At 41.0% G+C, this 13,504-nt stretch overlaps 1 protein-coding gene across 20 annotated transcripts in view; it reads right to left on the bottom strand.

The window, feature by feature from the left end:
- Positions 1-4,608: 4,608 nt before the first annotated feature.
- The window catches only part of PLEKHA5 (pleckstrin homology domain containing A5), a 178,869-nt gene continuing 169,973 nt past the window's right edge, over positions 4,609-13,504 (bottom strand). For 19 of the 20 annotated variants that reach the window (XM_053406956.1, XM_053406957.1, XM_053406961.1 and 16 more), the window contains 6 exons: positions 11,898-12,013; positions 10,840-11,049; positions 9,641-9,823; positions 8,825-8,940; positions 6,498-6,643; positions 4,609-5,513 (listed from right to left, as the gene is read on the bottom strand). In XM_053406956.1, coding sequence (XP_053262931.1) covers positions 5,479-5,513; positions 6,498-6,643; positions 8,825-8,940; positions 9,641-9,823; positions 10,840-11,049; positions 11,898-12,013 — 806 coding nt within the window. In that variant the 3' untranslated portion in view covers positions 4,609-5,478. Of the gene's footprint in view, positions 5,514-6,497; positions 6,644-8,824; positions 8,941-9,640; positions 9,824-10,839; positions 11,050-11,897; positions 12,014-13,504 lie in introns of those variants that run through there. The other variant, XR_008332562.1, reaches the window with a different exon arrangement.

The raw sequence follows: 13,504 nt of genomic DNA, 5'->3' as shown, positions 1-13,504 counted from the left end.
AAAAAGTTCCCTCAAGACAAGATTGACTATGCTGAATTAGCCTATCTGAAAAATTAAAGAACCAACCAAGGAAAGAATATATTTCAAAATGGGAAGCATTTAAAATATACTTGAAAATTAATAATACCGACTTAAAATCCGTAGCGGCATTTGAATAACACCAGCAATATCGTTCACTAGTTATATGATATAACATATTCTGAAGTGATTTGAGATAATAGCAATAACAAGTATTGACAGCAAAGAATGGTAATTCGATTTATGGAGTAGATGGGAAGTCAGACTTAAAAGGAAGAGACCATTACAGCTTATGGATTATGAAATTTATATTAATTCTTTATGTAAGGTGTGACTGATGATATTCTTATTATGATGTAATTTGTCTTTTTTTGTTATGGGTTGAGCAAATAAAATAAAGAATTATTAAAAAAAGAAAAAAGGAATGAGGTTTCTTCCTTTCTTTTTATTAAGGGGCCTTGCTTGTGTGAGGGATATGAAAAGAGCACGTTCACCAGCCTTCTCAGAACAATGGCTCCAGATGGAAGATGTAATTGATTTTGAAGAGCATGAACATCTGTAGAGCATGTGTCCCACTATCCCAATGGGTCGCTCATTTGGAAAAGAAAACCCCCTTCTCCTTGTGTGGATGGTGTGCAGAAACCAAGGAAACAGTCAGTCACTTCCTTACAGTAAGGACAATCCTGCACTTGCATGCACAGAGGGGCACAGAGTAAGTGCTTTCTTACTCTCAAAAGCCTGGCTCAACAGTCGATAGGTATGTTCAAGAACACTCAAAAGGAAAGGGATTTCAAGCGGGTGAAATAAGCGGAGAGGACAGCTTCTGTGCAGAAGCAACAAGCCAGCAATTTTTCAGTGTAAATTGTTTTTGAGAGCATCAGCATGGGACTTTTAAGAATGCTTACAGAGAGACGGTCGCAAACCATGCTGAACCCAAGGCAGCAGTTTTGCAAGAAAAGGCCACAGTTCATTCCAGTGAAGTGGCTTTTCTCGGGATTAACTGATGACCGATATCAAGGTGAACTACCAAGGGATCAGCAGAACCTCATTTAAATTGGCTAAGTGAAATCAATCGCACCCTGCTCTTGGAATTCATTAACTACAAATGCAACCTGCAACAAAATGTTGCAGTGTGGAGTGCTCCCTGTTTGGGATGCCAGATACACCTCCGCCTCACTGATTGCATCTATTTTGCTTCTACGCAGTCTTCCCTGCCACTCAATTTATTAGTTTGCATGATACCTCTCCATGCCCGGTGCCTTTATGGGCACAGAAGCAATGGCACTCAGAACCTGGAAATAGAGGGGACGGTCATCATTCTTCACTTCTTCATTTGGACGATTCAGTGATGCATTGTCTATTACTTATCATTTTTCCATTGGAGGAACTAGCCAGAGGACTGCAGCCAAGAGTGGAAGTCATGAACTACAGAGCCTCCCATTCAATCATTTCCAGCTATGATTGCATGATCTCGGACAAGCTGTGATTTCTCATCCACAGCCCTCCAAGCCTCTGAAATACAGTGGTGCCTCGGGTTAAGAACTTAATTCATTCTGGAGGACCATTCTTAAGCTGAAACTGTTCTTAACCTGAGGTACTTTAGCTAATGGGGCCTCCCACTGCCGCAGTGCTACCACCGCACGATTTCTGTTCTCATCCTGAAGTTCTTAACCAGAGGTACTATTTCTGGGTTAGCGGAGTCTGTAACCTATGGTTACCAGATTTTTTTCAATGAATCTGGAGACACATTTTTTTTTTTGGAAGCCGAGTAGCAACAGGGAGTCAGTAGTGGGGATGGTGAGCCAAAAGACCCTGGGCCCAAGCACATATGCATATTGTATAAAGGTGCAAAGCTCTTCTTTTGCACCCTGTGAAACATAAATGCCCAGAGTTTTAAAAAACTGAGCAACGCCCACCCCGGGACTCCCAAGCCCCCCCAAAACAGTCAAAACAAAGGGGGAAGGGGGCAGGAGATGGGGGGGCCTCGGGAGCCACTGTTGCCCAGTTTTTTAAAAAACTCTGCGCATTTTTGTTTCACAGGGTGTGAAAGAAGGGCTTTGCACCTTGCCTGGCAGAGAAGCCACGTGTCTTACACCCCTCCTGGGCAATGGTGTGCCGCCTGCCCATGACTCCGAAGCCTTCTCTGATCTCCTGCCCCCTTCCCCCTTCGTTTTGACAGATTGGGGGAGGCTCAGGAGCCGCAGGCGGGCAGCCGTTGCCCAGGAGGTTATGCAATATAATAGTTATGCAACACCTGAGCTGTAAGATCTCCACAGCACTGTTCTCTATCTCTCTACTTTTGTATCAAGATCTATCTCTGCTCATGGCCTTCTCTCTTCAAGCCTAACCACCCTCAGTGTTGTGCACAAGACACATCGTTTGGGGAGTTCCGGCGAGGAAAAATGGTGGGTGCCAGGGCAGTGAGCAGCTCCTGAAGCCAGCCAGAGCCAACTGCGCTACCAGGCTGGCTCCGGGCTGCTGAGGCTGCCACTGCCACGTTTCCCGGGGACAGATTTGTAAATCTGGGGACATTCCAGGGAGTGTCCCTGAGAACCAGGAACACCTGGTAACCCTGCTATAACCTGAAGAGTCTGTAACCCAAGGTACCACTGTACGGGAATAGGATTGACCTACCTTACAAGGGTGGCTGTTAAAATGTTGCTTCAGATAATAAGTGAAGCACTTTGGATGACGTAGTATACAGTATTACTAGCCACCAGAGACTACATTATTTGTTTATAAGCACATACCTAAAATTACTATACAAAAATAGAAATAGAGGGGTCCTGCCTGCAGACGTCTAATTTAATAGACATGATTTTAAAAAAAGAAAGAATGGGGAGGGAACAGGAAGATAAGTAAATTCAGATACTAATTCTTGCTAGGTGGAAAGGTCCCAGAGGGAGCTGATACTGGAAGTTCCCGATGGCAGTTTGTGGCAGCTGAGCCAGTGGAAGGAGCCTTGCTGTTTCACTTCGCCCTCTAGTGCTGCCAGGTAAAAATGCTCCAATGAAGACAGTTCTGGGAGAGAAGCCAACAGCTATTTAATAGGAGGCTTCAGATCAGAATCTCTTAATTATAATTCCCCTTGCCAAATTATTCCTGTTTTTGTATTTATTGCAACAATATACTTATCAGGGGCACAATCTAGTAAAAATTCCATTGATTTCAATTCAGTGCATACTTACTGTAGATGTGCTTAAACCACGGGCTGAAATGGGCCTTGAGTTTTAAAGTTTGTGTGTGTGTGTGTATATCTATCTATCTATCTATCTATCTATCTATCTATCTATCTATCTATCTACAGCATCTGGATAAAGTCCAACACCTGCGATTCCAGTTCTCTTTATCAAGCATTTATATTTGATGAATCAGCTTATTTATTGCCTTTCACTACAGCCTTGATATCTATTGCGTCAATTTGACATATGCTTTTGTTTTCAATGTCCAAAAAAAATATTCATGGAAAACTATACTTTCAAAGCTAGACTGATTTTACCCTTTTGACTGTGTGTTCTTGCTCTGCCCACAAACTGCTGAAAATGTTTTGGTTTTGCGATTTTTTAAAGAAAATTAGTTTGATTCAGTACTGGTCATTTGCTCTGTATTTAATGATTTTATAATGCTTTAATTATCTTATTACACACCACCAATATATATATTTTTAAAATTCAGTTGGTGTCTTATAAAGACATCCTCCTATCCTTGATAAAGGTAGAATGTCACATATTGAAGGAGACAGTAAAATATCCACCGGAACTAACACTGAGGGCCAATCCAAAGCTGTTACTTTTATTGTGCATTTGGCAAACTTTTAAAAATGTAGTCCTCAACTGGTGGAGGAAGTGGTCTGATTTTCACTGGGACCCCAGCACAGAGGGGAAAGAAACCCTTTGTCCCCCAAACAAGATTCAGGCGAAAAGTGCCTCGGCACAACAAGTCATGTTAGGAAAGAAACTGCCATTGTTGCCACATTCAACAGAAAGATTGGCACTTATGGTGCTCTATTAGTGGAAACTAAAGGGAAGTGTGAAGCATATAAAACTCCCCATTACAATGTACAGAGGGCTAACTATTCTGAAATTAGTAGTTCTGGGAATATCTGTGGCAGATACAGTACTGATTTATAAAACACTTCCACTGTTTAATATAATTAAAAAATATAAAAGTTTGATTTAGTCCACTTGAGAATGTGAGAACAAAATAATTAATGTAATGTTTACTGTGGAGGGAGAGGGACCTTGATAATACAATCTGTAAATGAAGGCCTTATCAAGATTAACTGAGCCATTTAAGTGTCATGCATAAAATCTCTAAATCTATAGAGCTTAACCATATCATAAATGCTACTCTTCTGCTTTTAGACATGGAAACCGTGTTACGAAGGAGGGAGCCTTGTGACAGTTCTTAATGATTCCAAAGTAATCTTGATCCTCTGATTCTATTCTCAGTCTAATGTGGACTGGAACTGCCCCATATCATGTGTTCTTCATTTGGACTTCATGAAACTGATCGCCCACATCTCTAAGAGGCAGAAGCCCTTTCTTCTAGTTAAAAGTTTCCTTGCAGATGAAGATAACATCCACACAATTACTTAAGAACATTTATTTATAACATGATATAAAAGAAATGAGATATGAACATTTTTATTTGAACAATAGTAAGTGGCATCTTATACTTACATTGGTTGTGCTCATTGTATAATATATACACAATGAACATAATTACATTTGTACACAAACTTAACTGGGAACTGAATACCTGCTTATTGCTGTACATACCCTATTCCAAAAGAGGAAGAGCCCAGTACCTCAAGATTCCTAACCCTTCATTTTTGTTTAAAGTAAGAGAGAGAGAGAAAAGTAAACACTAACATTCATGTCTATGTTGAGGACAGTATGGGAGAAACTGACATTGCAACTTGACCGAGAAATAATTACAGATCAGAAATAGAGCACATCTTAACTCGGCAATAATAATAATAATAATAATAAATGGCACATTTTAAATAGGGCATAAAACATTTACAAATCAAAAGGTGAAAACAATACATGATTCATTTTTAGAAGCATAACTGAGGTTGAAGTGGTGATCTGTAAAAGCAACCCATGAAAAAGGCTAAAAAGGAAGCAAACTTAATTAAATTCAAAAAAATTTTTTAATAAAAAAAACCTTACACCAGGGAAAAACCACTTGCGAAGGTTCCGATTGTAGGCCGCACATTTGAAAAAGAAGCCTTAATGATGTGGATGGAAGTCATAGTAGCAGCAGGCTGGTGTCAGAAGAACTATCTCCAAACTGTTGAGGGTACCGTGGGAGGCATTTAAAGCTCTCTTGGAATAAACATTTTCCATGAAGTGATAAAAAATGATGCTCTGTGGCCAAAAGCATCAGAACTATGAATTTCATAGATTTAATAAAATTGACTGTACAGTATCTTCTTTCCGTAGGTCCGTTTTGTTAGCCGTGAATCGTTTCAGCAGAAGCTGGAAGAGCTGGGGAAAAAAGCTGAGTGAGGTTTATTGCAAACAAGCCACCGAAAGAGAAGTATGTGGGGTTTTCTTTTTGAACCTGGACAGAGATAATGGGGACCTCCTTCTCTAAGATGTGATTATCCATAATCTGAAGTAATCCTAATGGAAGAGTAACCCTGTTGCTGGATCAGATCAAATCCCCATCTAGCTCAGCCATCTTCTTTCCTGATGGTCTCCTATTGACAGAATTATCCTCCATGAATCTCTAATTTTCTTTAAAAATAAGGCTCTGTCCCAAATCAACTGCCTATCAGTTTTCACTGGGTTTTAGCACCCGGAAAATATTATCTGGGGTGTGTGTCACTCAACACACAGGCACTGATTTTGACAGCACATGGGGGGCTTGAGGGCACAGGAGAGAAAGAGTTTGATGCTAACCACACAGACATGATTCCTGGACATTATTTTCTAAGAGGTGGTAGGAAGTCTTGTGTTTGGGTCAGAAAGGTGCCATTTCTTGTATCCTAAGAACAAAGGCATAAAACTCAAGACTGGTGGCTCTGTGGCAGAGAACATGCTTTTCAGACAGAGATCCCAAGTTCTATCCCCATCATCTCCACTTCGAGAGACGAGGTGGCAGATGATGGGAGAGACCCTGGAGAGAAAGCCACTGCCAGGCACAACAGACCGTACTGAGCCTGACACACAAATACTTTGTATTGGCAAATGGCAGCTTCCAGCGTTATCCCCAAGGTTAGTATTTGGACATTCCAAATTATTTATCAAGACCAACCCTTAACTGGTGTTTTAGATGTCTGCCGTAACACTGCAGCAGTGCTTACGTAACTCTGCCAGTGCATGCTTATGATATCTCTGGCCTGGCCAAAGAAACATCTAAGAAGTTTGCTTTATTTCAAAAATTTCTTTTGATTTTTTTTTAAGAAGCATAACTATAGTGCATGTTGTTATAATGCATTTTGGCAGTCAACATATCCTAAATCAAACCTGCTGCTGTTGAGTTTCCTCTTGAAGTCTGTGCTGGCATCTCAAACGAAGAAATAGTATCCTCCTGCTCATGAATGCTGGTTTCTTCACTCTCTTCTGTGCTGCTTTCAGGTTTGTGGTTTGAAACTGGGGCCTCGTTCTTCGGGCTGGGGGGGGGGGGAACGATCTAAGTTTAGAGTTTCCTCTAACTTCTAATTGGGTTAACTGATATTGTACACCACTTCAATAAAAGCCTAAAATACAAAAATACTAGTTGTGGTGTATATAGGATTATGAGATCACGTAACCCAATCTCGGAATCTATGCTTTTCTAGAAGAGTGGGGGGAAACATCAGAACTGCTTTCTACTTCACACACACATAGCATTTTTAAAATAAGACCTAAGAAATCAGATTACATATTTTTTCATTTTATCTATCCTGAGTGCTATCAAAGCAGAGTATTTAGGACTGCAATACCTCAAACTGCAACATCTCAAGGACCACCTCTCCTCATAGGAAGCAACCCGGGCCCTACAATCTTCACCTGAGGCCCTTCTTCATGCGACTTCTCCATGAGAGATCTGGAGGGGGGCAGCATGAGAACCGGCCTTTTCCGTGGTGGCTCCCCATTTGTAGAATGCTCTCCCCAGGGAGGCTTGCCTGGTGCTTTCATTTACATATCTTTAGGCACCAGGTGAAAACGCTTCTCTTTAACCAGGCCTTTGGTTAAAAGGACATTCGAAGTTCGATTAAATGTGTTTGTGGGAGGGAGGGGTTATTGGCTTGCTTTTGTTTTTATCATGTATTGTGTTCTGATTTTATATTTTGAACTGCCCTGTGATCTTTGGATGAAGGGCAGTATACAGATTTAATAAATAGTAGTAATAATAATAAATATAAATTATATTTTGAACTGCCCTGTGATCTTCGGATGAAGGGCAGTATACAGATTTAATAAATAGTAGTAATAATAATAAGGGACGCGGGTGACGCTGTGGGTAAAAGCCTCAGCACCTAGGGCTTGCCGATCGAAAGGTCGGCGGTTCGAATCCCCGTGGCGGGGTGCGCTCCCGTTGTTCGGTCCCAGCGCCTGCCAACCTAGCAGTTCGAAAGCACCCCCGGGTGCAAGTAGATAAATAGGGACCGCTTACTAGCGGGAAGGTAAACGGCGTTTCCGTGTGCGGCTCTGGCTCGCCAGAGCAGCGATGTCACGCTGGCCACGTGACCCGGAAGTGTCTGCGGACAGCGCTGGCCCCCGGCCTATAGAGTGAGATGGGCGCACAACCCTAGAGTCTGTCAAGACTGACCCGTAGGGGCAGGGGTACCTTTACCTTTACTAGTAATAATAAGCACCATAAAGTTAATGATGAAGGTAACTAGATGGGTGTCCTTCAGAAGAGCATTTCACAATTTGGGTATGGTCACTACAAGGGCTATGTCTTCCTGAACACAGCAAACTTATTTCTGCAGTGAAGACGCCTAGAGGAGCTTCTGTAGATGATCTTAAAGCATGGTCAGATTCATGGGTGTAGGCAACCCCTAAACCAAATCAACTTGCTAGTCACACCTTCTGAATGGTGAGTGACTATATTGTTTCTGGTTTGGGGTCATTAAAGACTTTGGGCAGGGATCCAAAAGACTGCAGGCTCACCAAGGTTCTCAGGCTTTCCTTTCCTAACTCAGCCCTTTGCGTCCCCTCCTCCTACCCTAAAATAATTTCTGAAGGTCAGGGCTCTCGTGGAAAGGCTTGCAATGTGCCAAGAGTGGCTGCCTCCTCGGTATACACCAAAGTGCTTTGCAAGTAGGCACGGGCTTCTTTCGATCCCAGCCTTGTAGTTTTCCAACTGGAAGTGGAATGAGTTTGGAATGAATTTTGACACCTTTATCATGCTAATGTTTTCAAAATGGGAAAATCTATTTCGGAGCCTTTGGAAGACAGGAGCTTTTACGTTAGCTTTCACATGCTAGGTAGAAGGCCAACACAGCTGGTTTTTAATGGCTGTGAGACTACTTTAATTCCTTTATTTAAAAGTTCAGTAGTGATCCAGAAACAAACTGGACAATTTTACATTTTTTAAAAAATGCTCTTGAAACCTATATTATGTAATAGCTTCAACCAATTAGAATTCAGTACTTTATTTTCAGGTCCCAGAAATAAAGCAAGGGCTGATGTGGAGGGGGTAACTGTTAGTTTGTCAATCCCCTCCTATGAAGCGAAAAGAAATGGAATGCAGGGGGGGTAAAGTCACCCCCTAAATTTGCAGATATGGAATCAATGCAATGACTTCTTGTTTTACTGCAAAGCCCCACACAGCTGCTGTTACTAGTAAGTTAGATTTGCTTTACCTGAAGTTAGCATCTTGTGTCTCTTCTACTTTTTTTAGCTTCTCAGAAGCCTCATAGGGAGTCCCCTCCTTTGGCTCTAAGACATCTGGTGACAGCTGACCTTCATTTTTTGGTAACTGAGGGTAAAAAATAAAAGTGAATAATAAATGTTAGCTATTTGAAGTACCTAAGTTGAAGAGGTGTGTAGATAGAAGAGTTTTATTTTCTGTTTTTAATTTCAGTTACTCAATCTCCTGCATTTAGGTTGGTGCACTTTTTAAAGCTGTCTCTAATGAACAAGCAGAATTAAGTTTGGGACAACCAGGTGGCACCAAGGAAAGAAAAATGGGGAGGTAAAGTTTCAAAGGTACACACGCTAAAAACACTTTTGTTTAGGAGCATTTAAGAAGCACATCATTGTGCTCTCTGTGTCATGAGCAGAGAACACAGAGATGTGCTCTCTAAGTGCCTCTAAGGAAGAAATATATTTTGAAATATGTTTGGCCAACAATATCTTTATTTTTGTGTACCCTTGAGATTTCACATCCCTCTTTCTCCCAGTTAATTGTAGACTATCTGAACTCTGCATTGTTTACCCAACATTTGCTCAGTGATCTGTAGTAACCCAAACTATAATTTCAGTTTGAAAGCATGCTCTGCAAAAGAGAAAGAAGACTAGAAAAGTGGTAAAAATGTAGATAAGAGCTCAGGCTAACTAATTAAGCAAGTTATAGAGGTGCCTTTGTGGGGAAGGTTTTGGTTCTATATTTTCTGACTCCAGTTCCTTATTTTCTGATTGTATGCCAATAAATTTCTGTGATCAGGAAAAAGCAGTACCTGTGTAATAAAACCAGCATGATGTTCATTTGGATGATCATTATTCTTATCCTCCGGACGATCATTATCTTTAATCCAAGGTGAGTCTTCTGCACAATTTTTATGGCTCTGGCCTGCATCACTTCCTCTAATGGCATACTCTAATTCCTTGGTAATGCATACAAAATCATCCTTCCTTTGGTTCTGCAGAGAATATTTGATTTATTGTGAACAAACAAGGCAACTAACTGGCAGTACAATGATAAAGACAGACACTGGTTAGTTAGGAAACAAGATACAACAGGGCCCCTCTGGACATCATTTTTAAAGCACATTCCTAAGATTTGTGCTCATGATGCTGTCTGGGTGCCTTCAATACTGTTTGTGCCTTCAAAGATTTTGGAGTGGTCACTCTCCTTCGCTTGCATTCAGTGCATATTCTGTAACTTCTTGCTGAAATACTGTAACTTTTTATACCAAAAATGTTCTGGTTATTTTTGTCCCACTTCTGTTGTGCTCTAACCCCTCCAGACAGCAGTAATGTGGTAGCATCGCCAAACAAATCTACTATTAAAGCACCATTATTGTGTCAAAAACATATTGCAGAATATGCCAGCAATATAACGTCATGTCTGGAGGGGCCCACAGATTGTTAACTTCCTTGTAGAAAACATCTTACATGAGACTCCTTCTGTACACGACACATAGGTACAGATATAATGGGTGGTCACTAAACACCTGCAGCATAGGACCTTGCAATTGCCTGTACCTTTCCTGTGCGCCAAACGTGTCCAAATGGACTAAAATTGCTCAAAACACTTTTTTAAAACCAAAGAGTAGACCCTTCTATCTTTTAGTGATGCTACTGTCCATTCCAAAAAGCAGGGAGGAAGCTGCTAATCTTCTTGGGGAGAAAGATTGCTCTAAGGCCATGAGGAGTCTCCAATATTCTTCACTCCTCCGAGATTAGTGGGGCTTAATATAAACACAAATAGTTTGGCATTACACTATCTGTTTCCATTCCAGGCCAACATTTTCCTTACCCTCACAACAGGAACAAAAGCTCTACCTGACTGGACAAAGGAACTTCCTTCACAATATCTGTTTCCACATCCTTATTCAGATTCCAGCACCGAAGTTAGTCCTCAGCCATAAACTGAGGCTCTAAGAGCTTCTGTCTGTCAAGGAGAGGGTTGTGGGGGGATGAACGTGTGGCATACCTGAGACAACTTAAAAGGATTCTCTCTGACAAGGGATGGGCTTTGTGATGGGGACAGATCTGAGACGCCAATAATATTCAGTCCTTTCTTCTTCTCTCTTAGACAAGCCTGCTGATGTCTCTTTATTCTTTCCATCTGCTCTTCCACTGTCATCCGGGGACGAGCACTTTCTGCCAAGCATAGCTGCTCTACTGCACTTCTTGGCCTTTCCTTGAAAGGAAAGAAATGTATGGTAAAAAAAAGCACCTTTACTCTGCTGTTGCAATGGGATATACCATGCTATTCCCAATACACAGAAACTGGCATGATTTGAAGCAACAAGGTTAACTACACAGAATGTGAATCTATAATTTTTAATCCATGTCAAAGATTTCCATCCACAGAATACATTGCACTGTGATAAATTCCATAAAATACCACTGCCTCTATTCAAAGAACATCATGTAAAAAACTCGCCAATAGCCTTACGGAACTAGAACTGACTACAATAATGCTGAACAAACTCTCATCTCTGATTCACAGAATGAGGTTGCACTGATGGAGTGAAAGCACTCTATTTTGTTAGGCAAGTTGGTTTTTGTCTACTGCCTATCAATGATGCTGCTGATAAATGTGACTGGGGAGAGGAGGCGGGGAAGAGATAGGTGCTGTGCTATTTAAAGACTAGCTCTTCATATTTCATCATGAATCAGCTGCACTTTTTCAGTAAGGCGTTCATATCCCTGTGTATTTGGCCAAGGATCCAGGGGGTGAGAGGGTGGTGTTGATGTTCTCATATATACAATATGCAGAAGCCCACTGGGCATTATGGAAAACATGCACTTGATGGATGGTGGCACTATATGAAATTGTTCTCTGTCTTCCCATCACAGTCCTTCTGAATATTGTGCCAAGCAGGAGCATTGCCGTGATGATCTTATACTACATGTTGGGCAGTGGTGCCGTCTGCTGGTGTAAGAGTAGCCACACAGTTGCACTGGTGCAATACCCTGAGTTGGCGTGCAATGCAGATGGAGAACTGGAGGCAGCAAAGGATACAATTCAAAAGTAGTGAATACCGTTCTTAGATCTATCTTCTTAGTTTTCCTTAAAGTCACATAGGAAGCTATTGTTGAAGACTCAGGTGTTGGTGACTTTGTTCTGGGAGGCACAACTCCAATGGGAAAATGAGAGCCTATAAAAGAAGAGGGGTGTTGAAAGCATATTTTAAAGCCCTTAACACAAACTCTAGATGCAGTTAATGTGAAACATGTTTTATCATGCAGTTATCATATTTCAGCACCTGCCTAACAATAAGTCTGTTCATAATAAGTATTTTAAAATACAATACATTGAAATCTAATGATTATAGATAAAAGCCAGGTCTGAAGAAGGATTAATTCTAGAATGATGGACCCCAAGTGCTGATACTTCTCTTTTAAGATCCATGTACAAGTACACAATCTTTGATGCCAAGGAGCCTTAGACCCTGATCATTCCACTCCTGTGTTGCCCACAATTTCTGCACTCCCATTCTGCCAATAGTGCTTTATGAGGTGTAAGAAGGGAGACAGATGGTGGTGGATTCACTACAGCAGTTGCTGAAAGTGGGGCACTCACTGGATTAAGCAAGAGAAACCCCAGGACTATGCAACCAGAATAGGCTTTGGGGTGTGTGTGTGTTAGATGGATTAACAATAAGAGCTTAACTTTTTTGCCATGCTTTTGGACAATAAGTTGCTGAGAGTTCAGTTATATTTACTGCTTACGTTGAGAATATCTGTGTTGTATGGGTTGATTTGTTTTTTAAAAAAACATTTGTTATTAATGTTTGAATTACCATTGTTACAAGCTGTTTTGGGAATTCCTATTAAAAAGACACACACACACACACACCAGTGACTAACGAAACAGAAAATTTATAATGCTATAACAAAACATTTTGACTTCCATCTTCAACGGCTGCTGACACAAATGATGTGTTCAATCATCAAAGCTCTATAATTGCAATCTTAGAAACAGTATCATTTTTTACTGGTGCTTCCTTTGAGCCCAGGACTTCCTGTCTGCTGATTATCTTGCCCTTTAAGAGTTTTTTTGGTGGCTATCACTTCAGCACAGCGAGTTTCTGAGCTGGGGGCCTTGTATTCTGATCCCCGGCTTATGTGTTTCACTTGGACAAAGTGGTGTTAAGACCCAATCTGCGGTTCATGCCTATGGTATGTTCTACTTCTAATAGGTCTCAAGAGGTGGTGTTGCTCTCTTTTTGTCCCAATCCTTCCTGCTCCCAAGAACATCACTGCCATTTGTAGTGGGGAAATTCAACCATCTCAGCAAGCACACAGTAGGAGAGCTTTGAATGTCTGGCGTGCTTTGAGATTTTATTTGCAACACACAACTGAGTCTAGAAAGTTGGTAAGGCAATACTAAAATCTCAATTTTAGTGGAGATCTTACAACCAATAAATCATCATTTTTTTGCTATCTATTAGCAACTCATACATAAATTAATCTTACAGCAACCCTAAAAAGGAAACCTGTGTGAACAAGAAAAGCAGACACCGCGCTCATAAAAAAACCCCCACTACATAGGAAAAACTTTTTATGTGCCACAAAACTGGGAAACACAAAAGAACAAATTCAGTTTGTACTATGTACATGATTTGGGTTTTGCAACGTTATATTTA

The sequence above is a fragment of the Podarcis raffonei genome, chromosome 10 (assembly GCF_027172205.1).
Source record: "Podarcis raffonei isolate rPodRaf1 chromosome 10, rPodRaf1.pri, whole genome shotgun sequence".
Classification (NCBI taxonomy): domain Eukaryota; kingdom Metazoa; phylum Chordata; class Lepidosauria; order Squamata; family Lacertidae; genus Podarcis; species Podarcis raffonei.
This window is presented reverse-complemented; position numbering and strand designations above follow the sequence as displayed.